This window comes from Ahaetulla prasina, chromosome 1, assembly GCF_028640845.1.
Source record: "Ahaetulla prasina isolate Xishuangbanna chromosome 1, ASM2864084v1, whole genome shotgun sequence".
Taxonomy (NCBI): Eukaryota; Metazoa; Chordata; class Lepidosauria; order Squamata; family Colubridae; genus Ahaetulla; species Ahaetulla prasina.
The window spans coordinates 54,659,053-54,686,187 of NC_080539.1; the positions used below are offsets into that span (position 1 = coordinate 54,659,053).

Below are 27,135 nucleotides of genomic sequence, written 5' to 3' on the forward strand. Positions count from 1 at the left end.
AATCCCCATGGTCGCATGATCAAAATTTGGATGCTTGGCGACTGACTCATATTTATGACCATTGCTGTGTCCCAAGATCATGTGATCCTCTTTTGTTACCTTCTGACAAGCAAAGTCAATGGGGAAGTCGGATTCACAACAACCCGGTTACTAACTTAAAAACTGCAGTGATTCACTTAACAACTGCGGCAAGAAAGGTTGTAAAATGGGGCAAAACTCACTTAACAAATGTCTCAACAGAAATTTTGGGCTCAGTTGTGGTCATAAGTAAAGTACCTGTACATCTAAACTACCGTTTTGCAATTTATGTCAGAAAAATCGTTCTCTGCGGGTCAGTAGGAAGACGGAATCGTTAACTATTTGGACCAAAACTGAGTTCAAACTCACCGCGCTACCTTTCACCTGAAAGACGGTTGGTTGGTCTCATTGACGTTAATATTGCCTCTTAAAGGAAAAGAGGCCCCGCTTTACACATTTTTCTCGCCAGCCTTTGAATTGGGGACCCTTTAAGAGGCGGATAAGACACGCCCACGTCCTCCGGGAGATTACTTCACAAATCCTAGGCGAGGGTCACGGAAGGAGCCAATCGGTCTTCGTCTTAGTACGAGGTGATTGAAGCCGCTGCAGAGAGAGAGAAAAAGATGGAGGCTTTTTCGGAGGGCGCGGCGCCGGTGGAGGGCGATCGGATGCCGCTCGCTGCCGGCCTCTCCGCCCTGGTTCCCGACAGGCTGCATCAGCGAGAAGCGGAACGGCGAGAGGAGGCGGAGAAGAGGCGGCGAGAGCGGGAGGCGCAGTCGGTATTAGAAGAGCAGAGCGATTTTTTCACCGCCTCCTTTGCCCGCGAGCGGGAGACCATCGAAGCGCTGCTGCGGTCGGAGCCGGCTCAGGATGCCGAAGCCGCTGCCGAAGCCGTGTCCGAGGCGGCTCGGCGGCTGCAGGATCTGCAGCGGCTGCTGACGGATTCGGTGCGCTTCTTGGCTCCGTATGAGGTGCGGCAGGCCCAGGCGGCGCTGAGCAAGCTGCAGGGCGAGCTGTCGGAGAGGCGCCTCCAGCTGAAGCCGAAGAAGCGGTTCGCCTTCACCAAAGCCCTCAAAAAGGACCCGGCCTCGGCTCCGTCCAAGACTCCCGCTCGGCATCCTCCCCCGGAAAGCTCCGCCGAAGACCAGAAGGAAGCGGTGACCTCCGCGTCGCTGGACCGAAGTTGCGGCTTCAGCCGGGCCGAGGGACGAACCCTCGAGCTCGGCCCGACCGACTTGCTGCAGCAGGACGTGGTGCTGTCCCAGCTCAGACGCTGCCGGGTGCTGTTGCGCGGCAACCCCAACACGCTGCTGGTGCGCGACTGTCACGACTGCACGGTCCTCTGCGGACCCGTCTCGACCTCGGCGCGGGTGGATGGGTGCAGCGGTTGCCTCGTGGCCCTCGCCTGCCAGCAGCTCCGGACCCACCGCGTTACGGAGACCAGCTTCTACGTGCAAGTGACTAGCCGAGCGATGCTGGAGGACTGCAGCGCCGTGCGCTTCGCCCCCTACTCGTGGGACTACGCGGGCATGGATGCCGATTTCAAGACCGCTGCGCTTGACAGAAGCAGGAACAACTGGGACCAGGTGGACGACTTTAATTGGCTGGCCAAGGATCAGGCCTCCCCGAATTGGTGTGTGATCCCGGAAAAAGAGCGGATCACGGATTGGAATTGAGTTAAACAGCCTTGCATTTGTAGAGGACTTTTCGAAGGGCAGAATTAAAACTGCAGCAAATAGTCCTGAATGACGTTTGGAATCTGTTTTAAGGAGTCTGATTGGGTTGCCAAAACAGTTGTCCCTATAGCATTTCAATGTTTACTTGCTATCTGATTATGTGTCCTGCTGCTAATGTTTAGTGTTGTGTGTGCTGGGGTTCTTTCTGCAGATCTGCAATTGTACCTGTAAGATTATGTTTTTGTCCTCTTATGAAGAAAACTGCTGGGGCTGAAGATTTTAACTTCTTCTAAAACGTTACCCAGTTAGTAACTTGCTCACTTAAATGCTGAATAAAATTACTATTAATTTAGACATTGGCTATTTTTATCTCTGAGATGTGATTTGTGATATATGTGGATTAAAAAGATAGTTTTCCTGAAGAGTGATAGGAGGTATTTAAGCTTAGGAATGGTAAAGGCACTATATATTTTTTTGACAGTTGTATAAGAAATAATTTAGAGATACATGGTTTCAGAACTACTTTTAGCATTTTCATTTGTTAAAATAATTTAAATTATGCTTTGTATTGGAAGCAAATTCTTTCTGGGATACACCTTCATCTACTAGTACCAAGCCAGAGAATTCTACAAAATTTGCAAAGCATTTTGAAGGTTATTCAGAAACTATGTCAGTTAACATTAGTTCACTTTTACAAAACATCATGCAGATTGTTGAGTTTGCAAAAATGCTTAATTTTAGATCCCATGGGGTATGTGCTTTTCGTTTTGCGTGCCTATACAAATTCTAAAGATAAGGTATCTAAAAGGCCACACCCAAAAAATATAAAGGCCCTGGGAATTATCTTACCATGGATAAGCACTTTAAGTGGCAGAAAGTTTAGTAGGTGCTTAAGTGTCCTTCTGAAATTAATAAACTACAAAAAGATAAAGTCCAGTTTGCATTACACAAACTGCTACATTTTGTATAAATTATTTATTTTCACAATAATATGATGTAACATTTTATATAACTTTATGTACATTTCAAAAATATTTCACAATCTGAATATTTTAAGATTTTTGTTTTATTTCCACGTCATTTTTACAATACCTTTCTCAGTTATTTGGACTGTTATTTATTAACAGTTTTGTTACTGCATCCATTATCTTTTCTTAATATTATACTAAAGTAAATCAAAATATATAGAACCTGCAAAGTATTCTAAAGATAGAACTGTTCAAAGCTTCTGCAAGAAGTGCTGAACATTGCACAGGAGTTCATATAAAACCCTCGGCTTTGAAATACCAAAGCAACTGTATTGTTGGCAAGCTTTGTGGAACTGCTTCAAAGATTGTTTTTATCTGTCTCACTACTCATGAAAATAGCCGCAAGAGTCTTACAGTTTGATCATTTGGAAAGAAGTGTTGAATATGTTCCTTAACAGATTAAAATTCAGTTGCTGTACTATAGAATATTAGTTGCCTGCATTTTTGTGTCTAATAAAGGGGATAACTGATGTCTTGAAGTTATAGAGGTAGTCCTCGACTTAGAACCACAGTTGTGCCCAGAATTTTGGTTGTATGTGATTGCTGTCATTCAGCAAAGTACGCACTTTGCTCAGCGATCACAATCCAAGCTCTCCCCATTGCACTCATTAAACAATTTTGTGGGGGTGCTCAGGGTGGGGGAAGCACTGGGAGGCCCAGTGCTCATCAGCATCTGGAAACCTGCCTAGGGTTGGGAGGCATTGGCCAGCTAGGCTACCAGCATACAGACTCTATTCCCTGCCTTACCATACTGGTCCACTTATCTTTCCATCACTTCACTTATCCTGCACATGAGTTCCATTCTTATGATGGCTCAGAAGGGTTCTTCTCCAAACCATCATGAGAATGATGGCATTTGCTAACAATTTCTGCTTCTGAAAAGAAAATACAAATCCAGCATTCTGAAAGGCTCTGAACCTCAGTATTTCAGAATGCTGAGACTTGGCATTTAGTGTTTTATCCTCCAGAATCTACTTCTTTCACTAATATCCTCCTCTCCAGAGGAGAAAATGCTAGTCAAGCTGGCATCTGCTCAGAGCCTTTTAGAATATCAACTGTGTTAATGTTTTGTCAGACTTGGAAGTCTTCTTATTTAACACAGGAGCGGAATCCCCTCCCTGCACTAAGCAGAAAAGAAACCCCTCTGCACACTGAAGGAACAAGTCTAAATCAGTTGTCTCCTTTTTTCCCAGAAATCTTAAATGGCAATTGCAAGGTCACAGGGGATAACTGTGACCTTGGCAACTCATAAATGTGAACAGGTTGCCAAACTCCTGAAATGCGGTCATGTGAGCTGGGGGGAAGGTGGATCTGCCTAATGACCGGGTGGGCGGGGCTAGGTAGTCATGTGACTAGGTGGGCATGGCCTACTCAATGTCATCTTGCCAACCTCTACTCGCCCCTCCCCTCCCAGCCACTCCATGCCTCTCCGCCTGGGCTCCTTAGGGCCCCAACAGGAAGAGTTATTGGAGCTTAAGCAGCCATCAGGAGAAAGAGTTGGCAAAACAGCTCAGTTCAGATTGGATCTGACTGAGAAGGAGGCCCAGCAGAAGCACCTCACTGAGGACTAGGAGCATAGGCTTTCCAAACAGATGGAAGACCTGCAGGAGTGCAAGGCCAGGTACTGGCGCCTGGAGGCTCAGTGGGCTGAGATGGTCAGCCAGTTCTAGGCCATGATGCAGTCCCACTGGAACAAGGCCCTCCGGCTCTTCACCACCAGCGACACTTCCCTCCAGCGTTCACTCAAAGCCCCGCACCAGGAGGTCAAAGCAGACCGCAAGTCAGAATTTCTGCCCCCCTCCAACCCTCACAAAAAGACCCCGAAGGGGGAGACTCTCTGCAGCAACACAAATGTTCATCGCACATATCTGTCCCAGGGGGCTGTAGTTTGAGGACCCCTGATTTAGGGCAATATAAAAAATGCAAATAATTTTTTTGTGGACCACCAAAATTTTCTCATGGATCACCAGTTGGTGACCAGTCTAGGCAGTGTCCAAAAATCGGATACAATTGAACAGAAGAATACAAATAAACCTAGATCTACTCATTGATATTTTATCAACCACTATGACATCTTATCAGGGAAATCTATCAATATGGGTTGCTTTGTAACCTAATTAGGTTTCTGCTCCAGTTTCTTTGCACTTTTAAGATGAAATGCTGCAATTGCCATATTTTCTGAGAAAATGACCTGTTTGTCACATTGTGTTTTCTTTAATTTTTTACACACAATTTAACAGTAGAGTACTTGGCTGTATAAAGTGTGCCTAGCCCAACAATATTATGTGTTACCTTTTGGTGATGCGTACCTATTCCTCTTCCCTTATATTTTTATCATCTTTCTGTGGAGATTCAGATCAAATAATGCAAGATTCATTTTTCAGTAACTCATTTCACAAAGATTAGGTATTTGTTGTTTAAAGTGAGACTTTCATCTTCCCTTTAATTTTGTGTATGTTAAGCATACTTGGCTATATTGCAAAGATTTGAAGTATCTTGGTGATAACTAGTTCATTATTGCAAAAATAAGGACAAGATGAACAAGTTCAACAAAGACACAGTAGGTTTTCTACAATCCCTGCACAGCTCACATTTAAAAAATGAACCAAGCATATCCCTAGTACTAACTAATATTCAATAAGAGCTAAATATAGTGCATGCAAGTCCACAAATTTACAACATCTATTATTAGAATTCTATTCCACTATTTGTCCATCAGTTCAAAATAGCAGCACTCTTTTACCCCCTTTTTCCTCCCAACAACTTGGTCAGGTTGATTGGATTGAGAAAGTGATTGCTCCAAAACCACTGAAGTTCAATGACTAACTGTGGACTTGAACTTGGGTCTCCCCATTGCCATTCCAATACCACACTGGCTCACCTCTTGCCATACAGTACTGTTAGTTCCATTAGAATGCCCTACTAACATTTTCTAGTACAATAAAAGACTATTTTCTAACTTAAATAGCAATGATGGAGTTAGATTCCCCTTAACAGTGAGATAATTGCACCCTTTTCCATTGTATATGAAGTTCCTTTCTCAGCAAGACCATTGTTGGCTGTTTGTGATTAATCTGTAAACTGCTCTATTTTGGGCTCAAATGTCTTGACAGTTTGACATAGCTTCTGTGATGATTTAGTAAAGTTGTCACCATTAAACTGGTAATTCTTGTTTTTATCTTTAAAATGCTTCGATTGAAAATCATTGAAAACATGACCTAATTCCATCCCCAAAATGCCTAAGTCCCAGAGCATGTCATTCAAGGTGAGTGATATAAGGATAAGTAGTATCATTCACTGGCTCATTTTTAGGTCAGTGTATAAAAAGCATTTGGTATAGATTTCAAAACTAATTTCTTGAGGAGAAGGAAGTGTAGGAACAGAGAAACTTCTTATATCTTTGTTTTCAGTTATATCATGTGAAAGCACAAACCCACTGAATAGTAAAATGAAAAGTTTTTTTTCTTGGCTTATCTGTGGACAGAGATTTCTTAAATTGGATTACACTAATTAGTATTGGAATGACGTAGTATAGATCCAGCTTTAATTATTTGAAATTGAAACAGTTTCTCCTTTGTATAGAAGGGAGGACCACAAATAGTTGCATATCTTATTTACCAATAATCTTTTATTAATGTGATTTTTTCAAAAAACAAATCTTGATTTGAAAAATGTATCTGCACTTTTTCAATTTTGGGCTGAGGAAGATGGAAGAACTAAATAAAGTCCTGACCAGAGGGATGCCCCTTTGAATCTTCAAGGCCTGAGTGGTGGCGTATCTTTCCAATTCTACTCTTAACCCTTTTCAAAGAAGGGGTGGTTTGAGAAGCTTGGTACCACCAGCGTTGTGAAAAAGATGGCGGTGATGAAAATCAAGTTTAACCAGAAGAAAAGAGTAAAACTAGCACAAGGATTATGGCTCATGAATTGGTTTTCAGTGTTTGCTGGAATTGTTGTTTTTTCTATGGGACTTTTCCTGAAAATTGAACTCAGGAAGCGAAGTGAAATGATGGACAATTCTGAAAGCCACTTTGTGCCCAACTCTTTCATACTGGTAGGTCTACTTGCCTCTGTATCCAATGCTCTTGCTGGCAAGATATGCTACGATTCCCTGGATCCTGCTAAATTTGAAAAGTGGAAATTTTTCTTGAAATTCTATTTAATCATATGTGTAATTTTTAATGTCTTCATTTTTTTAATTGCTTTTATTTGCTTTCTGATGAGGGGTTCTCTTGACAGTACACTAGCAGAAGGGTTAAAAAATAGTATGAAATTCTACCGTGACACAGATACTCCAGGAAGATGCTTCATGAAGAAGACAATTGATATGCTCCAGATTGAGTTCAAATGTTGTGGAAATAATGGTTACAGAGACTGGTTTGAGATTCAGTGGATCAGCAACCGATACTTAGATTTTGGTTCCAAGGAAGTGAAAGAGTAAGTAGTTGAAAGAAAATTAATTTTGTTGTATGGTTTTTGCCTTTAAATCTTGTCTTTAAATGTCATTCAGATTATTTTTTGGAAGTACTATTGTGAATGGCAAACTAAGATCAGCAATGAAGAGTAATATAAATTATTATTTAAATTGATTTTAATTAAGGAAGCCACCATTTCAGACTTTCAGATGTATAACTTAACTGATTAGTTTTCTTTTCCCAGTAATAATAATACCATAATATTATAACTTTAACAATGAATTATTTTAGTATTTCACTACTCCTTTATAATTTATGGTTCATCCATTTACTATATTGTTGTTTAGCTATCATGCCTGCTTTTCCCCTAAAAACAAAGTAATTGAATAAATACATCAGAATTCAGTTAAAAAAACCCACATGCCACTCACTTTTATTTGATACGGATTATGCAGGGAAACCTCTTCTTTGAAGATTGACATTTATCTTGACCTCTGTTAAATCACTCTGTAGCTATTCTTGGCTTTCTCCTCTAGGTGGATAAATGGATTTATAGAGCTCTACATATGTACACATGCTCAATACATACTTCTTTTGCCCTTGAATGTATAAAATTGAATCCACATTCACATTTCTAAAGTATCTTAACTGTGAACTGCATCAGTGGTTTTGTTTGCACTGAATTCAGTGGGATTTGTGATTAAATAGATATATAAGAAATACATAGAATTTCACTGTTAGTGAAATTATAGGCAGCATTATAGGCAGCTTGAGGAAGTTTGTTGTGATTAATGCAAATCCCATTAGTTCCAATAGCACTTAAATACGTAGATGGAGATCCAGTACTGAAGTTCTGAATTTAATAGATAAATCCTCACTGAAATATACTTAAATACATTTAACAATCTATTCTGTTAAATAACAGAGTTAGAATAACAAAGTTAGGAGGGACCTTGGAGATCTTCATGTCCAACTCCTTACTCAGGCAGGAAACCCTACACCATTTCAAACAAATGGTTATCCAATCTCTTCTTAAAAACTTCCAGTGTTGGAGCATCCACAGCTTCTAGAAGCAAGTCATTTCACTATTAATTGTTCTGTCAGGAAATTTCTCCTTATTTCTAGGTTGCATCTCTCCTTGATTAGCTTTCATCTGTTGTATGTCATTGTATATTGTATATCTGAATACCTTTTCATAATTTCTTCTTTAGTAACAAATATGAATTATTAAAGGTGCAAGCAAAATAAAACCTTTTGGTTTTGCTTGTGGCAATTTTTCACTCAAATATTGTAGTCCAATTAAATAAATAGCAATTTTATTTGTATTTTGATATTTTATGCTGAACAAATATATGAATGGGAACCATTCAAATTATGTCTTGATATAAATAACTACATGGAAAAGTATAATGAGATGTCCACTATGCTGGCATTATCTGAAGATTTAGAGCTTGAGTTTAATCCATCCACAGGAGGACAGTACGTGAGAAATAAAACGAGATTACATTGTCAGACAGATGTGTAATACTGTACTATTTTTAAAAATGGTGATATAATTTCAGGTATAAAAGTAGTCTCACTATCTAAATTGAATTCCCAGGAGTTTTTAGTTTGGATTCATACAGTACTTGCATTATCAAGTACAGAATGTATTTGAATGTCCCAGGGACATTATCCAGTTCTTACTGAAATCAGCAGGAGACTGAGTGGAGATAAGGATATCTAATTAGTGTATAATACTTTGGAGATTATAAATAGTCAGGATTATCTTCAGGAAAAGGGGTCTTTTAATCACTTTCAGAATCCTCAGGTGATAATAATTTACAATTCAACAGACAAGCACTTGCCACATAACACCTTAACAATTGTTGATAAGAAAGACAAAAGAGTAGGAATAGTGGACATTGCAATAGTTGGAGATAGTAGAAGAGAAGAGAAAGAACTGGAGAAAAATCACAAAATACAAAGACCTGCCAATAAAAGTAGAATGACTGTGACAAAAGAAAGCAAGGATAGTACTAGTAATAGGTGCCTTGGGTGCAACTCCAAAACACTTGGAGCACCACTTGAACAGCATTTGGTATTGACAAAATTGCAGTTAGTCAATTGCAAAAAGCAGCTTTATTTGGAACAGCTAATATCCTGCCACAATACCTTCAATATCTCTGGAAGCACTCAATAAGTTGATAACATTGCCAAATCCAGTCTAAACATCTTGCAACCAGTATAATAGTAATTTATTAAACTTGCATGCTATCATCTTTCTACAACCCCGAGTGTCTCACAACAATGTAAAACATTACAATACAATCAATAAAATATAAAAAAGAACAAGAAAAAATGGCAAGCACATTGAACTAAGGGACCTAATTCTCCCTTTGTAATGGTCAAGGTGAAGACCCAGATTAGAGACATGCCTTTAAAGATGTAAACAGGATTGCTGCTGGCCATGATCCATACAACATAATTCAAGAGGCTGTCCCTTGTAAATGGAATTGTATTTTGTTTCATTAGTACTCAATTTGTTTGATATTTCACATATCACTCATGAAACAGGAAATGATTATGTCATGCCCAAGTACAATTCCATTTCTCTAATGTAACACTTGCCTTATTTAGGCATTATGCCTAAAAGTGAAGAAATATGAGATCATCTCTCCTTCAGATTCTGATTTGTGTCCCATTTTTCAAAGCAGCCAATGAACTAAATGCTATCCGTCAATACTATTCGATTTTGGGTTTGCAAAATTATGCAGAAAAAGTGTAAAAGGTAATAAGCAAAAGAAGCATGAGAAGATAAAAACAAACTTAAAACTAGTTTACACTAACACTATTCAGTAGAAGATCCACCCTTGTTTCCATCATGTCCATACATCTATTCATACATTACCTTTTGTTCTTGACAGTTCTCTTTTTGAGTGTCTCATAAATTCCATCCATCCAACTCTAAGACTTTGCTGGTCCTTCTAACTACTCATTTACTCTTTATATAGTTATTTTGTAATTTGATTATCATTCATTCTCTCTATATGATCAAACCACAGTAATTTTTTATTCACACCTGATTCACTCATTCTCTAGTTCTTTTTTTATCCAATTTTCTTCTACGAAGCTTTCCTGAATGTTCAGATACTCCAAAGACATTTAAGAGATCTTCATTCTGTTTTAGAAATTCTAGACAGAAACCTGAAACATTATCGCTGCTCTTTTTGCTTATTTTCTTGCAGACATTTCATTATCTTATCCAAACTAGATAACATAATCAGTGCTAGAAGTACTGAGCTACAAACATTCTCCTTTATCAGTAAGATAGAAACTTCTCTGTGGCTCTTTCCAGCATGTATATTTTTCACCTAATTGAGCCATTGCAGTTTCATTTGAATTTCCTTCCACCAGCAGGCAGAGATATTATCAAAGAAGTTGACTTGATTCAGAATTTAACTGATGAGCTGTTTGCATTTACTCCAATAATTACTTATGTACCCAAAGTATTTCCCAATGTTTAATGGTATTTTAAACTGGACAAAACATCTAAACCTGTTAATATCCTTTAGTTAAAGGCTTTTCAATAGTGGGCATACCTGAAATAATCACTCTTCCAATTTTGAACAAAACTCTAATGATTTCATCAGATTAATAAAGAATTAACATTATAAAAATTATCTGATCATGATACTGTTTGTTCCTACATGACATATAAAATAGTTATTATTTTTTTTGTATATCAACAATTACATCCCAGCCTTGTTTAAAATGAACAAATACCAAATACCTTTACTGCCTTGTGTTTTTCTCTGACGTTTTATTAATTACTTCTATCTAGTCCACCTAGAATCCTGAGACAGCTCAGTAGTGTTGGAAGAACTAGTTAGTAGTTGGAGAAGAAATCCCGATCTATAGACCAGACTTAGGGAGTATAAATCTCCTGGAAAATGACAATGGGAAACTACTTTCTAGATTGTTGCCAAGCAAAAGCATGGACACATCTGTATAACTCACAAGATAGTTATCTTCTCCAATCAACAGAAATGTAGTACAAATAATTGTATAATTTTTACAGGTAGTCCTCAACTTACAATCACAATTGAGCCCAAAATTTATGTTGCTGAACAAGAAAGTTAAATGAGTTTTGGCCAGTTTTATGACCTTTTTTGCCACAGTTATTAAGTGAATCGCTGCAGCTGTTCAGTTAGTAACACAGTTGTGAAGTGAATCTGGCCTTCCCATCGACTTTGCTTGTCAAAAGGTCTCAAAAGGGGATCACATGACCAGACACAGCAATAGTCATAAATATGAGCTGGTTGCCAAGCATCTGAATTTTGATCATGTGACCAGGGGCATGCTGCAATGGTCGTTAGTGTGAAAAGTAAGATATAAGTGACTTTATTCAATGCTGTTGTAACCTCAAACAGACACTAAATAAAAGATTGTAAGTCGAGGACTACTGTATATCATTCTTTGATGATTACTAAAATCTTTCCTTAACTCCCCTCCTTTGATAATCTACATTTCAGTATTTATTATTCAACAGTATGCTCCCATTGCCTCCCACTCCCATTACTGTCCATAAAGCAGTACAGAACTATAGCATTAAACAATGTTCATTCCCATTTTCAACAGTGATATTCTTTGTCAGAACATTTTTGGATTCTCAGGAACAATTTGGAGGAGGAGGAGGAGGAGGAGACATTTTTTGACAGTTCTTTAGCTCCAAGTCTTCAAGTTTGAGTTGGTTATTAATCAATAGCATTTGAATTTGAATAAAAATTTATCTTGAAGCAAAATATTCTTCAACATTGGGGATCAATATGATGGGACTGGCAAGTAGCCCTTAATTCTTGTATTAATATGCAATCAACAATTTTTCACAGTAAATTGAGCATTTTCTTTTAATTATTTAAAAAAAAACTACCTTTTTTTAAAAAAATGTATTTTTGTGTGAAGTTTACATTCTGCCTTTCATGCAGGTCTCTTCTCTTCCATTTTCCACCACAGCACTAAAACCCTGTGAGGCAAGCCAAAGAGAAAGCAATTTGCTCAAAGTAATCCTGTGAGGATTTGACCCTGGCCTTCTTGGTCCTAGTCTAACATCTTAATATTTCATTCCCTTTTAACACAAATTAATTCCTCATTAGCATATAAATGTGCCAAACAGTTCCCCGTTTTTTCATTTGAAGCTTGCTGGCAACATACATCCAAAAGCAGAAGGCTGTTCTCAATGAAGCTCAAAAAACAACAACCAGGTGTTTTAAATGAGAAAGATCATATCCAGATGTTCTGAGAAAAATGCAAACTAATTCACATGCTGCAAATGAAACCAGTGGAGGTAATGTTGCTCCATCCTTCTTAGTGGCTGTTCCTAAGTACAGATTTGTTCTTATTCATTTACAGTCGCATTAAAAGTAACGTGGATGGCAAATACTTGGTGGACAGCGTTCCCTTCAGCTGCTGCAATCCAAGTTCTCCACGACCATGCATCCAGTACCAGGTTTCTAATAATTCAGCTCACTACAGTTATGACTACCAAACAGAAGAACTCAATCTATGGACTCGTGGCTGCAGAGAGGCTCTGCTTAATTACTACAGTGGCATAATGATCTCCATGGGAGTGGTTGTCCTCTTTGTCTGGCTTTTTGAGGTAATGCAATTGGCAAGCTAATTTTTTTTGGATTTTCAGAATCATAATGAATATTTCTCACATCAAATATCATTTTTGGTGGAAAATATTGCAGAGTTATACAGGTACCAGCCTTGATTAGATTTATTGTGTAGAATAATTGCCATTTTGTAGAAAATGTTGCAGGGTTATACAGGTATCAGCCTTGTTTAGATTTTTTTGAGGGAAAGATAGTTTTCAGAAGGGATTCTCTCCTTCCCCCATCTATACTATACTACATGGACATCAGGTTTGACACAGTTGCCGTGTTAAATCCGATTATGTTATGCTACGTAACAGGAGTGGGGAAGAATTTCCTTTAGTGTGGTAAAGATGAGATAATTTAATTGGGTCGAAAATACTTTATTGATCCTAATCCCGTCTCCTCTACAATATTAGAAGTGTTTTAGATTTATGCAGGCCATTCTCTCTCCTTCCTTCCTTTCTTTCCTCAGTCAGAATTCATCTGCCTTGCTTTGGTCCTATAGGATGAAAGCTGAAGTGGACCTTTTTCTTATGAAAAAAACCTGATGTATGTTGGGATATCTTGGAATATACATAGATCCATACCTTCTTCTAGGGCTCCATTTGCCAACTTGATGACATAGCCCCAGTTCCCATTTTTCCCTCAACTCTCCATTTTTGACTGGGCCTCGTGTTACTTATGTGGATATTAAACAAAAATATGCATTTCTGAATAGTTAGGATATTCATTTTCAACTTAAATAATATTTATTATTTAAGTTTCTTGGGAAGCTCATTCAGCCAATGGCTCTGGCCAGTGTACAAAAGTTAAAAACAGAGAAAACAATACTTTAACACTACAAATAACAGGTGGTCATATTGGGAGAGAAAAGGAACTGTTAACACATCTTCCATAGTGGATACCCTGTGGAAAAAGCCAGGTCTTCAAATTTTCTTGAAAGCCCTAAGATAATAACTTTTGTGGAAGAGATGCTACTCCATAATAAAGAAGAATAACCTTATGACCTCTGGGCAATATAAGATGGTGCTGCTTAATAGAGAGGACCCAAAGCACAGCAACCCTCTCAAAATGGATGATTAGGCAAAAGCAACTGGAGAAAGATGGTCTCACAAATGTCTGACACAGTACAAGATGTCATGTGCCTGAATGAGAAGACTGAGATCTAAGAGGCTTTAAAGTCAATAAAGTATTTTTAATAAAGTGTGTGTGTGTGTGTGTGTGTGTGTGTGTGTATAACATAATTGTAATTATTCTGATATTATTAATAAGTTCCAACCTCATTGTATTAATCAGTGAATATAAATATTACCTTAAGGAGTAACAAAAGACAAAGTATTCGTTCTAATTGATATGGATGGTTTGGGATTTGAATGTTATGAAATATTTTAAATAGACTTAAAACCATGTATATGCCAAGGTATAGTCACAAGTACTACAAATTGTGACTCTTGAAAATTTATTTTTTCCTGATTGCTCTCTAAAAAACAAATACAGATCCCTAACATGTCAGTGGCTTTTTTTCTACTGTTAACAACTTATTTAAAATTGTCCCTTTATTGACTAATAGGTTAAACACATTTGTAAACAGCAAGAGTCTAGATTTATCTCTAAAAAACGACATTGCAGATTTAGTTAGAAGGTATTAACTGTAAGATACTATGCTAAAACTTACTAACCTCTACTTAACTTGCTATCTCCAGATGCCATTAAAAGATTTGCCAAAGTAGATTACAAATTGATTTAAAAAAAAATCAGCAGAATTGGACTATTCAAAATTACAATGGCAAGCTGAATTTAGGATCAGAACATCTGATAAATTGTCTACCAATTTAACTGTCTTCAGGATTTGTAAAACATGAAAAATTTATGTAGAGTCTTATATGTCTGCCTTTGCAACAGGGTTCCCAAGTTTCTATATATATGTTTTTCTTTTTATTTCTTTTATGATTTTGATTTGATTTTTATGATTGATTTTTACTTAAACTCTGTGTTTGTTTATTCTAGTTCAAAACGATTGTTTTATTAGAATAAAGAAAAAAATAAAGGCCATAATACATTTATATTTTATCTGTAGATGCATTGTTCTAGAATGTTTTCACTTATAGCTGACCCTTGAGAAAGTTTGCAGTATGATCTAAGAAAATTGATTTCAAAGCTATGTATTCTCACAACCAGGGAAACAGTTGCAGTCAAAGCTTTCTTCTCTAAATTCCCTAAATCACTTATTGCATAGCTACCATAACTCTGTTAGGAAAATCTAGGAATATTAAAAATGAAAGATAATGAAAGATCCATGCACACTCCTAAAATATATGCTTTTTTTGAAGCATATATATATCTACACGAAAATGAAATACCCTCTGACCATCCAGATTATTCCAAGAGTTTTTCTTGGGAAACCTAAGTAATTACTATATGCTTCCTTATTATGGGATGCAAGTCTATTTTTCCTGCCTCAATTTGAAGCACTGATTCTTGTTTTACATACTTAAGTAGTTTTAATCTTGACTGCCTTCAAGGTAGCTGATTCCCTATGAGTTTCATATCAAATGTTTATGAAAAAAGCAGAAGTTATCCACAAAGAAAGAAACATGTAGATGTAATAACTTTCCATTTACAAGAAAGAGTTTAACAGAAGAAAAATTTACAATTACAAAATGAAATTTCAAATTAGTTGGAGAAGCCAGCTGTTGTATCTTCACTAAGGCGTGATAATAGTAACATTCCTTGTTATATCTTTATTAGTGTAAGATAGTAGCAATTTGGTATAAAACTTATCTGTTTTACCGGGGAATCAATGGAAGTTAGGATGCTTAGGGAGTTTACAAGTTGCCAGTTAATCCCGATAATGAACATTGTAAGCTTTGTGTTGCAAAGCTAAATGGTTATACATCCTCCAGGTTTTGATATAGCACCCTTTTAGCCTGGTCAGTCAGCAGAAAATACAATAAGGTAGTGGTCTTTAATTTATTTCCTCTAGTTGGGTCCATAACCAGGCATAATCATTAAAATCTATGGTAGTAGCCCCAGTTGGAAGAAGGTAAGTTTCAACCAGTATGATTATGGTGGTATAGGGCACAATAATCAGTACAGTAGTCCTCGTTTAACTATCATTCTTTCGGTAGCTGTTTGAAATTGTGATGGCTGAACGAGTGGAACTTAACACCAGTCCTTGAAATTCCAGATGTTGCAGTGTCCCCATAGTCACAATTGAGAAGCTTGGCAACTGACATACAATTATGAAAGTTGCAACATCCTGTGGTCACATGATAACCATTTGCAACCTTTACTGCTGGCTTCTGAAAAGCAAAGCCTGCATGACGTGACCAGGTCACATTGCATTTAACAGCTGCCTGGGATTTTCTTAATGGATGCCATTGGAAGTGTCAGAGCTGCAGTTGTAAATCTGTACTATCATGTGACATCACACTTTATGATAGCATCACGTAGTGACAGAAATGCCGATTCCAGTTACCACCATTAAGCAAGGACTACCTGTATGTACTGTTCAAGTTATAAATGGGTAATTTTAAACTTAAGCTAATATCACATATTCCCAATTTTTCTTCTGTGTGTAGATTTGGTAACTTTTGATTGCTCATTTATAATTAAGATTGAGCCAACCTTTAGTCAAGTTGACTGACAGTTATTTTGTATCTCACTTAGATATTAATAATGATAGGGCTGCGTCTGTTGCATACCTCTCTGGAAAACATCACCAATCCAGAAGATCCTGAATGTGAAAGTGAAGGATGGGTCCTGGAGAAGAGCCTGAAAGATACTTTCAAATCCACCCTGGAAAATTTGAAAAATATCGGTAAGGGAAACCAAGTGAATACTGAAAGTGAAGATGAAGGTGCAAAAACCCAAGCTGTTGCAACCGTCAGCTGAGTTTCCCGGCTAACATGACTGTACCTAAAGACTGAAAATTGTGAATTCTAACTTTTGAAAAATGAGCCATCACAGCTACAGTACATGTTTATTAATAACACTTAACATTTGCACTTAACAGCAAGAACATTACAAAGCATCTTGATATAACCAATATTATATGTATATATTAAGATGACTACCTTTATTGGAAATGGTTAACTATTATCTTAAAGCAAGTATATAGGCATTAGGGTCTTTCATATTAAAATTCAAGCATTGATTTCTATTTTGGTATTCTGGCACTGTGCATTTTGTTTTGGATCACTGGAACTGGAAACCAAAGAGGAAATGTAATTATTTTTATATTTTAAGTTTACAAATATTTGGAAAAATATGTATGCTGGATTATGCATACTTACAATAGGACAACAAAAATACTGATTGAAAAATTGGAAAGGTATATAGAAAAGTGCATTTTAACTTTCCTTTTTTTTTTTTGACAAAAACAGATATTTAAAATTGCAATTGAAGAACTGTATTCAGTCATGTTTATTGACTATATAGCAATAATAAAGTTAGTTGCGCTGAATTTTTATGCACTGGACGGAAATGGATAATTTTATAGAAGCAAGATTACAGTACATAGTTTTGTAAACCAGTATAACTTTTAACCTAAATTGCTGACATTTGTTCACCTGTAAATCTGGTGCAAAAACTAAGCTGTCTTTTAAAAAGGAATTATGAAGCCCTATTTGTAACTCTCATCAAAATAAAGAGTTACCACATTCAGTAAATGGGGTTAAGGATTTTTCCTGGCACTGAGAAGCAACTAAAAAGATTTGCACATTAATTTAGTGAATTAGATGTTATGTAGAAAGACTTGGAGTTGCCTGTTACAGTAATATACAGAAGATTACTGTTTCAATGCATTTTAATACAAAATGTATTCACTAAGATTGTCTAGTGTTGTATTATTCTGCAGGTATATTTTAAAGTTTATAAGATGGAGTGAAGCATGGGAATTAAATAAATATCTTCGTCTTATATGAAGTACTCACACAGGCACTACATAAACACATCTTTGCCAGGTGAGCCTTTCCCAAGAGAAAGCAGAGAAGTCTGCCTATTAGCCAGGAACCAACCCAAGAGTCTTGTAGCCTTTGATTAGAGAAATGAAGGAAGAGTTAATGTTATTATGATCAATAAAAAGCAGAATAAAATTGTTCAAAGAGACAAATGGTAGCAGTTACCGACAGGAGGTGCTTGTTGACAAAGCCTCTTCTGAGGTCTAAGTTAAATTTTATTAAATATCAATAGTCCACCTTGGCAGATCTGTTTTCACTGGTGCTCTTCTCCTCAGTTTTGGGCCCTGGGTTCCATTTATTTGGAAGAGGCAGCAGCTAAAACTAGGACCTTTGCCTGACTGATGGCATTGTAACAGTGCAGAAAATAGAAAATCAGCAAGTGGTTGGTAGTTCTCTCCTAATCATGAAGCTCCAGCCATGAAGAGAATAGCAAAACTTTTGAAATAAAAAAACTTGATACTGAAGGTGATATGAAATGGAAAAAGGTTGAAAGCTTGTATGATCAAGGAAGGGAGTTTAGCAATAAAAAAAAAAGTAGGGGAGGAAAGCTGGAGAAGCTGGAAATGCCACAAGGAATTATACTGTAGTACTCCCAATAAGTGGTGATGATGTTCAGGCAAGGATTTTAATAACAGCAATTATGTCAAGTGTTGAAGCTAAAGAACTATCACTGTTTGATAATTGCTTGAATATGAAGAGTGGGAAAAACTTTATATCTTTCTTAAATTCTGCATATGCTATCTTTCTTCTGAAGTGGTCATTTTGCTTGTATTTTTTGTAATGACATTTTGGGGGTTTCCTCAAATAATATCCAAATCCTACAATATATGCTGGTATATTTTAAAGTATTAGGACAGTCCTCTAAGTCTTTGCTGAGTTTTGTGATTGATCCATGATGATAAGTTTTCTAAACCAGAGATGAAAAGTAGGGAAATGGGAATCTATTTTCTACATTTGCAAGACTCAGTATGAACATAATATGCTAACAGAAGCCTTAGTTTTTGTATAATCCTGATTTAGCATGGATCTAGTTCAGTGGTAGTCAACCTGGTCCCTACCGCCCACTAGTGGGCGTTCCAGCTTTCATGGTGGGCAGTAAGGGTTTTGTCCGATACTGAAGCACTTTCCTTTTTTTTTTATTTAATTGACTTTTTAAAAAATTTTCATAGCATTATTTAAAAACATTTTCATTAGATTTTCATAAAATTCCCCGTGACAATTTAAATTTCTGAAAATATACTATTTGTATTGCCCGTGCATAAGTGTAGTTCACATTATGTAAATGAAAGTAAATGGCGCTATAGTGCAACCGCAAATAAAAGAGCCTCATCCCAGAATAGCTCTCGCATCTCCCCCACACCACCCAGATGTAACACACAATCAGAGCTGGTAGCTGGCGCCCCTCCCAATCCACAATGCGCGAGGCATGCGCAGATGACGATACACGGCGCATTACTGAGAAACCGGTGGGCAGTTACAAAATTTTACTACTAACAGAGATACAAAAGTGGGCGGTAGGTATAAAAATGTTGACTACCCCGATCTAGTTAGATCAATATGAGTCAACTATTCAAATAAAGCAATTACTAAAAGGTTTAATTAGGAAGGTTTCAGAAATCTCTTTGAGGCTATTTCACTGTGCTAATTCTTTGTATGTTATACAAATGTTCTGTAAATATTCCAGAATTTTATTGTATTGCATTAAAATTTACCTCAAGTCTAAACATATTCAACTCAAACTATCATTTCTTATTGATGGAGGTTTTATCTAGTTTCATTTTTCATTCAATACTTTCATTTATTGCCATACCAGAAATGTAAGTTTATTTCCAGTTTCCAATGATCACAACTGATCAAGGATATTCATTGTAATCAGTAAACAGAGTAGAATCAGCTTTGTGTCGCACACAACAATTATGTATATTTTTTTTATGAGAATTTATTCTTGTTCTCTTTTTTCTTGAAGTAGCATAATCTCAGTTATTATGTTGCTTTCTTTGAATAAAGAGAAGTAAAAGAGTGGAAATATATTCCATTTGATTTAGTTAAATGTTTTTCAGTAAGGTGCCCTTGTGTGAAAATTATTTATTTGAAAGGAAGAGAAAAATTGATCAACAATATTTCTAAAAATCATAAAACTATTGTAGAAGATGGGAATTCCAATTTATCAGGGTCTTTTGACACAATCATATTCTATTAATCAGCTGTAATAACTGTCCTGTCAAATAAAAGAGGTTATAGATATGATTTTCCAAATGTGGGGGTACTGTAGGTACTATTGCAAAAAATTGTAAGATTTTTGATTACCACTATCCTTTTCTAAAAAAGAATTTGGGGTACTTTTCAATTACAATTTCTTAATATATGAAATAGTGAAAAAATATGGTAGAGCAACAAAAGCAGAAAGGCTCTCAACTATTCACTTAGGCAGCCCAACTTTTTTCAAACATCCATATCAACTTCAAAGATTATGCCAAATTGCTGAAAGTACGAACGATTTGTGATTGTAAAAAGCACATCCTATGAGGAGTTTGTACAATAGTTTATTGTATGCTAATATTTCTCCTGTTAAGATATGTAGCTTAAATTTCTGCTTAAATTTAGAAATCTGTACTAAAGAAAGCAAGTAAACATTTTCTTTTTCTAAGATATCAGCGCTGATGAAACATTCCAGGAGTGGAAAATATACACGGCTTTGTCAAAGCTAATTATTCCTAAGTAACCTTAATACAATTTACAAGATTAACCTTCACACATTCTTCTGTTCTGGGCACCTAATGCTTGACAACAGTTGCTTCCTTATGCATACACTGCTTAGCTGGAGCAAGAGAAGACTACAGAAGCATCTTTATTCTAATGGTATTCTCTTGCTGAATGAATAAGCCAGAATATAAGTGATAAAGCAATTTTAAAAAAGTATTCCAGAAATACTAAAATACAAACTTTTCTCATGTTACAGTTACGAGGGATTTAGATGTTCTCTTCTTTCTTTCTTTCTTTTTTTTGGTCCCAACTCCTGGCAACTACCTGGAGAAGTCCCTGCAGTTTTCTTGGCAACATTTTGGAAGTGGTTTACCATTGCCTGCTTCCTAGTGCTGAAAGATTATCCTACAAAATAATATTTCCATACCTGAGTCATATTGAAGAAATTATAGAAAAAAAATAAGACTGGGAATAATGTGGGAAAATGTAAAAAATATTATTAAATCATCAAATTACTGAAGTTATTATTTTTATATATGTATAAATCATGTGATACAGTATAATATAGTCACAAACACTACTTAAAAGTAACTTCTGAGGTACTAATTTTATTAATGTTGAATTGTTTCAGCTCAACCCTGAGAAGCATAGTAGAATGATGTGGCTGACTGCAATATTTAAAACTTTTTTTTTAAATGGGAACCAGGGATGCTATGTATCCAAGGCATTTTTAACAAGTTAGCAATTAAAGTCTTCAACAGAACAGTCTCTTTAAAAAGTGAGCAAGATTCAAGCATTAATTAAATATCAACAACACCTAAAGCATTTATTCTTATATTTTATACATATGATACAGTTTAATTTTTACAAGTTGTTCACAGATATGAAAGTCATTCATTACAGGTATGAATTCCCTGATAGTGAAAGCTTGTTATATAAATATTTCTATAATTAACATAAATACATGCTGAAAGAAAAACAAACAAGAAAATGGGCAATTGAAGGAGCAACCTTGCCAAAAACCAGGATAAATTACACACTTTATGTGTCATGACCTTAAAACCATCAACCTATTTAATCTTCATTTCATCTGTAGTACCTGGAGGGGGCATGTCTCCCAATATTTAATTTGTACAATTCTCTTTTTTTAAAAGCGGAACTTTTTTTATTCTTGTTTCAGATTTATCTATGCAGTCACTGGAGGGGTGGGGGACAACTCCACAGAATCGAATGCATTGTTACTGTGTATATCTTAAAACAAATTTTATATTAAGTAAATTGTGTTAGAAGAGAATTAGCAAATTAAATGTATCAGTCACACCAACTATCTACAACCTAAAGGAAGAAGGAAAACGAAGACTATTGTCTCAACACATAGAGGAAAAAGAGGCTTGGTTACTACTAATGCATTAGGAAGACTGTAATCAGGCTGCTCAATTTCACCCTAATAAAAGGCAGCTAAATTCATCTAATTTTTTATGTGTCTGATATATTAATAGCAACTATTCTGACAAGACAGCATGAAGTGATGCATCATGTTGGTTAAAAAAATTAATTTACAATAACATGAAAATGCATGTTAAAAGGATGGCTTTTCAGCAGCGTACTGGTGATAAAATTTCCCTACTTTATCAGTATTAGGTTATGATTATGGAATAAAGCAATTTTTTAAAAAAATTCTATTTTAAAGGATAGATGACAACTCTCCAGAAAGTACAGTATTTAGAAAATTCACTGCCTTCAGGCACCCATGTGCAAAATCTGTGCAGTTTTCAATATACTTATAAAGTATACTATTGACAAACTTCTCTACTGAATGCCAGCCAAGTGCAAATTCATGTGTTTGTTGATGCCTGCGAAGGAAATTAGTTAACTATTAAGTTTTGCAACTGGACCCCCACAGATACCGGGTTCTTCTATTTCATCATAAGAATTGTAAAAAGGCTAATATATCCAGATTCTTGAAAACTGGAATAAATATTTAAAAAATTCTTATTCTCAGCTTCTTCAATTTGAGATCAAATCAAGATTTACATGACTCCTCCAAGGGATGAAGTTTCTATCTTACATTCTAAAGAAAAAAATGTAATATCACAGTCTTACCAATCATATCGTGGAAAACAGTCCTTGCTTACTATGTCAATATCACAATCCACACAAAATACTCCTAAAGTGTGCATGACTTCAAGAAGATAATTAAATTAGTTTCCCTTATGAAGTTGTTCTCTTTTAGTTAAAAGAACTAATGCCGAGGAGCCATGCAAGATTGCAGATTACAAAGTCATTTTCAATATGAGTGTTATTTAGCACTCTTGTAAATAAATCCATTGCTACATTTTTTGCACCTGTTTTCAGCTATATAGAATATAGAACAGTTTAAGTACTAAAATGCAAAATGGCTCAGATTTACTACAAAAAGGAGACCACAGTGCTTCAGCATTGTGCTTGATCAAGATGCTATTTTAGCCAAATTTTTCCTCCTCCATCAGTTATCAAAGGAAGTTTTAGTAGATGCCTAGTATAACTTTGTACAAATTCACTCAGCCAAGTTAGAGAAATCAAAAAAGATTGTGAGGGAAGCTCAGTGCAAATAATACTATTAATTAAATATGTTACACGGTAAAGTTATATGGTTATGGTAACCAATAAATGTATAAAACAAAAATGGAAAAAAATTAATTCCTCTCTTTATTATTTTCCATCCTGTTTCCTATTTCTTTTTGCTTGACGTATTATGATGGATTACAAAAAAATTATTCAGTTCTAGAATGCAGAAAATAAGTTATAAATGCTGCCAGTCAATGCCTACTAAAGTTTGATTTGCTTCTTGTGCGTGTCCTATTTCCTCTGTGATACTGTGTTGTTGCCAGAGTTTTTGAATCTTTTTAAATCTTTCTCTGCACAGATGTAAAGGATTCCCACGCCTAGGGAAGAAAAAGAAACATATAAATTAAGAATATCAAACAATATTATGAAATTTGATATGTATGAATTTTCTCCAAATAGTCCATATACACATTGAAATACTGTAGTTCAATGGCTAGAAATGTTTATAATAACCTAGTTGCATATGGATTTTACTCTTATCTGAGATTGCTAATGTGTGAAGAGAGTCAGGTAAACTAAATAAAGCTTCTATGAAGCTTCCCACTACTCAAATACTTCAATTTATGTATTAACCAATGTGCCTTGGCTTTGGATATATGTCCATTTTATAAAACCAGAAGATGATTCACTCTGAAATAATTACCTCATAGATATTCAATTCAACTTCTTTAAAACTTTTATAATTATTACCATTAGCTTTATCCTACTTTTTAAAATATTTTGTTTCTTTTAAGTCTGCAATTATATACTGGCCATACTGGATATGGAATGAATACAATGGCCATTTGAACTATTGCAACAAAAGTAGTCTATTTATGCAGTTCATTTCTTCATTTTTGGAAAAATTCTCAAAGCAGGATGAATGAGATTTGCATGTAGTATCAGTCTTCATATCAAAAGAAAATGTTGAAAAACTTACTTGAGTCCTTGATCAGTCTCTCCATAGTCATCTAAATAGGGAGGAGCATAGAAACAACCTTTTGTTTTTCCAGCTAGAAATAGCACGTGACATTCACGTACTCTGCAAAGAAAGACAGAATAAAGATCGTATGCAATTTCCTAATATTGTTCAATAAATTATTCCATCAATTTCTAGAGACTAGCATTCATCACATCAGAGAAACAGGAGTAATGAGATTTTTTTTGGGACTATCTCTCCTTGATTATTTTTACTCATCCTATCAGACTCTTCAGGGGGTGTCCAATGTGCCCTGTCAATTAAATAGGGACATTTTATGAGATCCAAGATATAAACCATTTCCATAGTGGTGCATCTCCTTTGGAACAGCAGTCCTCTGGAAATCAGATTGGCCCCAACACTGCCATTTGCAAGGCCTTAAAGACATGCTTAAATTCCTGAGCATGAGAGTCTACAAGATGGTTATGTTATTTGCTGTTTTTGCTTTTAGATGTTATTAGGTGTCATAATAAGATGAACAGCCTTGTAAATTACATAAAGAAATAAACTGATTTTGCTGCTGAATCTTTTTTCATTATTTGCTCTTTTCTTACAGTGTGACAATTTAGCAAAAATTGACCAAATGCAAATTTAAAACCATATGATTACCTGAGAAAGATTCCAACTCCAGAGCCACATGTATATGTATGTGCAGTACATGCTCCTACATCTTCTCCCTCTAGTTCTGTTTGACAACAGTAACTCTGAGAACACAACATAGTTCCACAGACAAGGCATAATGTTGGTGCTCTGCTTTTATCACCACCTGACTTTGGACACCTTTGAAAGAAACAAAACATTTGGTTAATATAATGAAACATTTGTTATCATGACATACTAAACATACATTCTCCAGTTAAAAGACTGTGGCTTAGATTCAAAGTATTGGAAGTGAAAACACTCTGCTACAACAGAGATTACTCCACATTTTCTCCCTCATGTAGCCTCATTGTGTTACCCCACCCACAAAATTTGTTTCTGGTTGTGATATTGAATGCTGAATATGGAAAAGAGAACAGAACAGCAGACTGGAGAAAAGTAGTAGGAATGAGAGGATCAGGAAACATCTTATGCTTTCTGCTTGACTTACGAAAAATTAGATGCTTGATTGATTAGGCAGCTGTAATCTTCTGGAAGTTCTATTAATTTATTAGACTCTCGTGGATAGCTGAAATCATATAAATGCAAAGTATGTCATAAAATTGAAACTGCGTATGAAGTTCAGTATATAAATAGTTTGATCTATTACAGAAAACGGAATTAACTATTAGCTATATGGTAGCTTTACCTGAGAAAATCTTTAAAAGTATGACAATATTACCTATAAGTTAGTAGGATAATATAGTAACTTTTATAACAAACAAACAGTTCTGTTATATAGAACAGATACATTCTCCCATGCCCCATCTGGACCACAGTTCATATTGCAAAAGTTGAGACGCTGTTTTCAAACACTGTCACTAGTTTGATAGTAAATAGATATGTTTTAAGCTCGCGCGGAAGGTCGAAGGTCCAGCTGGCGAAGTCCTGGGGGCAGTTCATTCCAGAGGGTGGGAGCCCCACAGAGAAGGCCCTTCCTGGGCGCCGCCAGACGACATTGCCTCGCTGACGGCACCCTGAGGAGTCCCTCTGTGAGAGCGCACGGGTCGGTGAGAGGTATTCGTAGCAGCAGGCGGTCCCAGATAACCCGCCCTATGCCATGGAGCGCTTTAAAGGTGGTCACCAAAACCTTGAAGCGCACCCGAAGGCCACAGGCAGCCAGTGCAGTCTGCGCAGGATGGGTGTTATACGGAGCCACGAGGGCTCCATCTATCACCCGCAGCCGCATTCTGACTAACTGCAGCCTCCGGATGCCCTTCAAGGGGAGCCCCATGTAGAGAGCATTGCAGTAATCCAGGCGAGGCGTCACGAGTGCGTGGGTGACCGTGCATAGGGCATCCCGGTCCAGAAAGGCGCAACTGGCGACCAGGCGAACCTGGTAGAACGCTCTCCTGGAGACGGCCGTCAAATGATCTTCTAGAGACAGCCGCTCATCCAGGAGGACGCCTGTTGCGAACCCTTCCATCGGGGCCACTGACTCGCCACCGATGGTCAGCCGCGGATTTAGCTGACTGTACCGGGATGCCGCATCCACAGCCACTCTGTCTTGGCGGGATTGAGCTTGAGCCTGTTTCTCCCCATCCAGACCCGTCGGCCTCCAGACACCGGGACAGCACTTGATAACCGTTGGGGTGGTCCGGTGTAGAAAAGTACAGCTGGGTGTCATCCGCATACAGCTGGTACTTCACACGAAACCACTGATGATCTCACCCAGCGGCTTCATGTAGATGTTAAACAGTAGGGCGAGAGGATCGACCCCGCGGCACCCCACAAGTGAGGCGCCCGGGCCGACCTCTGCCCCTGTCAACACCGACTGCGACGGTCGGAGAGATAGGAGGAGAACCACCGATAAACGGTGCCTCCCACTCCCAATCCTCCAACCGCGCAGCAGGATACCATGGTCGATGGTATCGAAAGCCGCTGAGAGGTCTAATAGGACCAGGGCAGAGGAACAACCTATCCCTGGCCCTCCAGAGATCATCCACCAACGCGACCAAAGCCGTCTCCGTGCTGTAACCGGGCCGGAAACCGGACTGGAACGGGTCTAGATAGACAGTTTCATCCAGGTGTAAGGAAACTGATATGCCACCATATTTCTACAACCTTCGCCGCGAAGGTTGGAGACCGGACGATAATTACCTAAAACAGCCGGGTCCAGGAAGGCTTCTTAAGGAGGGCCTCACCACCGCCTCTTTCAAGGCGGCCGGAAGACGCCCTCCACCAAAGAAGCGATCGTAATCGCCTGAGCCAGCCTCGTGTCACCTCCCGAGTGGCCAGCACCAGCCAGGAGGGGCACGGGTCCAGTAAACACGTGGTGGCATTCAGCCTGCAACAACCTGTCCATGTCCTCGGAGCCACAGGGTCAAACTCATCCCAAACAATATCGCCAAGACCACCTCGAGCATCTCACCAGCGTCACGCAATCTTGGTCCAGACCATCCCAAGCTGAACGATTTTATCGATAGATAACGTTAAACTCTCAGCACGCCCCTGCAGCGGGTCATCCCGCTCCCCTGATGTAGGAGGGAGC

General features: G+C 37.4%; 3 protein-coding genes across 4 annotated transcripts in view; 2 read left to right on the forward strand and 1 right to left on the reverse strand.

Annotated features, from left to right (window-relative positions):
* Positions 1-425: 425 nt before the first annotated feature.
* TBCC (tubulin folding cofactor C) lies at positions 426-2,046 on the forward strand. The gene has a single exon (XM_058165287.1). The coding sequence runs from the start codon at positions 642-644 to the stop codon at positions 1,692-1,694; it is 1,053 nt and encodes a 350-aa protein (XP_058021270.1). The 5' UTR covers positions 426-641; the 3' UTR covers positions 1,695-2,046.
* Positions 2,047-6,492: 4,446 nt separating this feature from the next.
* PRPH2 (peripherin 2) lies at positions 6,493-17,336 on the forward strand. Its single transcript, XM_058165288.1, has 3 exons — positions 6,493-7,159; positions 12,529-12,775; positions 16,446-17,336. The coding sequence occupies exons 1-3, from the start codon at positions 6,579-6,581 to the stop codon at positions 16,668-16,670; spliced, it is 1,053 nt and encodes a 350-aa protein (XP_058021271.1). The 5' UTR covers positions 6,493-6,578; the 3' UTR covers positions 16,671-17,336.
* A 3,924-nt stretch (positions 17,337-21,260) lies between these two features.
* Positions 21,261-27,135, reverse strand: part of UBR2 (ubiquitin protein ligase E3 component n-recognin 2) — a 73,900-nt gene continuing 68,025 nt past the window's right edge. For both annotated transcript variants that reach the window (XM_058165265.1, XM_058165266.1), the window contains exons 46-47: positions 23,967-24,068; positions 21,261-23,364 (exon numbers count right to left, since the gene is read on the reverse strand). In XM_058165265.1, coding sequence (XP_058021248.1) covers positions 23,223-23,364; positions 23,967-24,068 — 244 coding nt within the window. In that variant the 3' untranslated portion in view covers positions 21,261-23,222. The remainder of the gene's footprint in view (positions 23,365-23,966; positions 24,069-27,135) is intronic.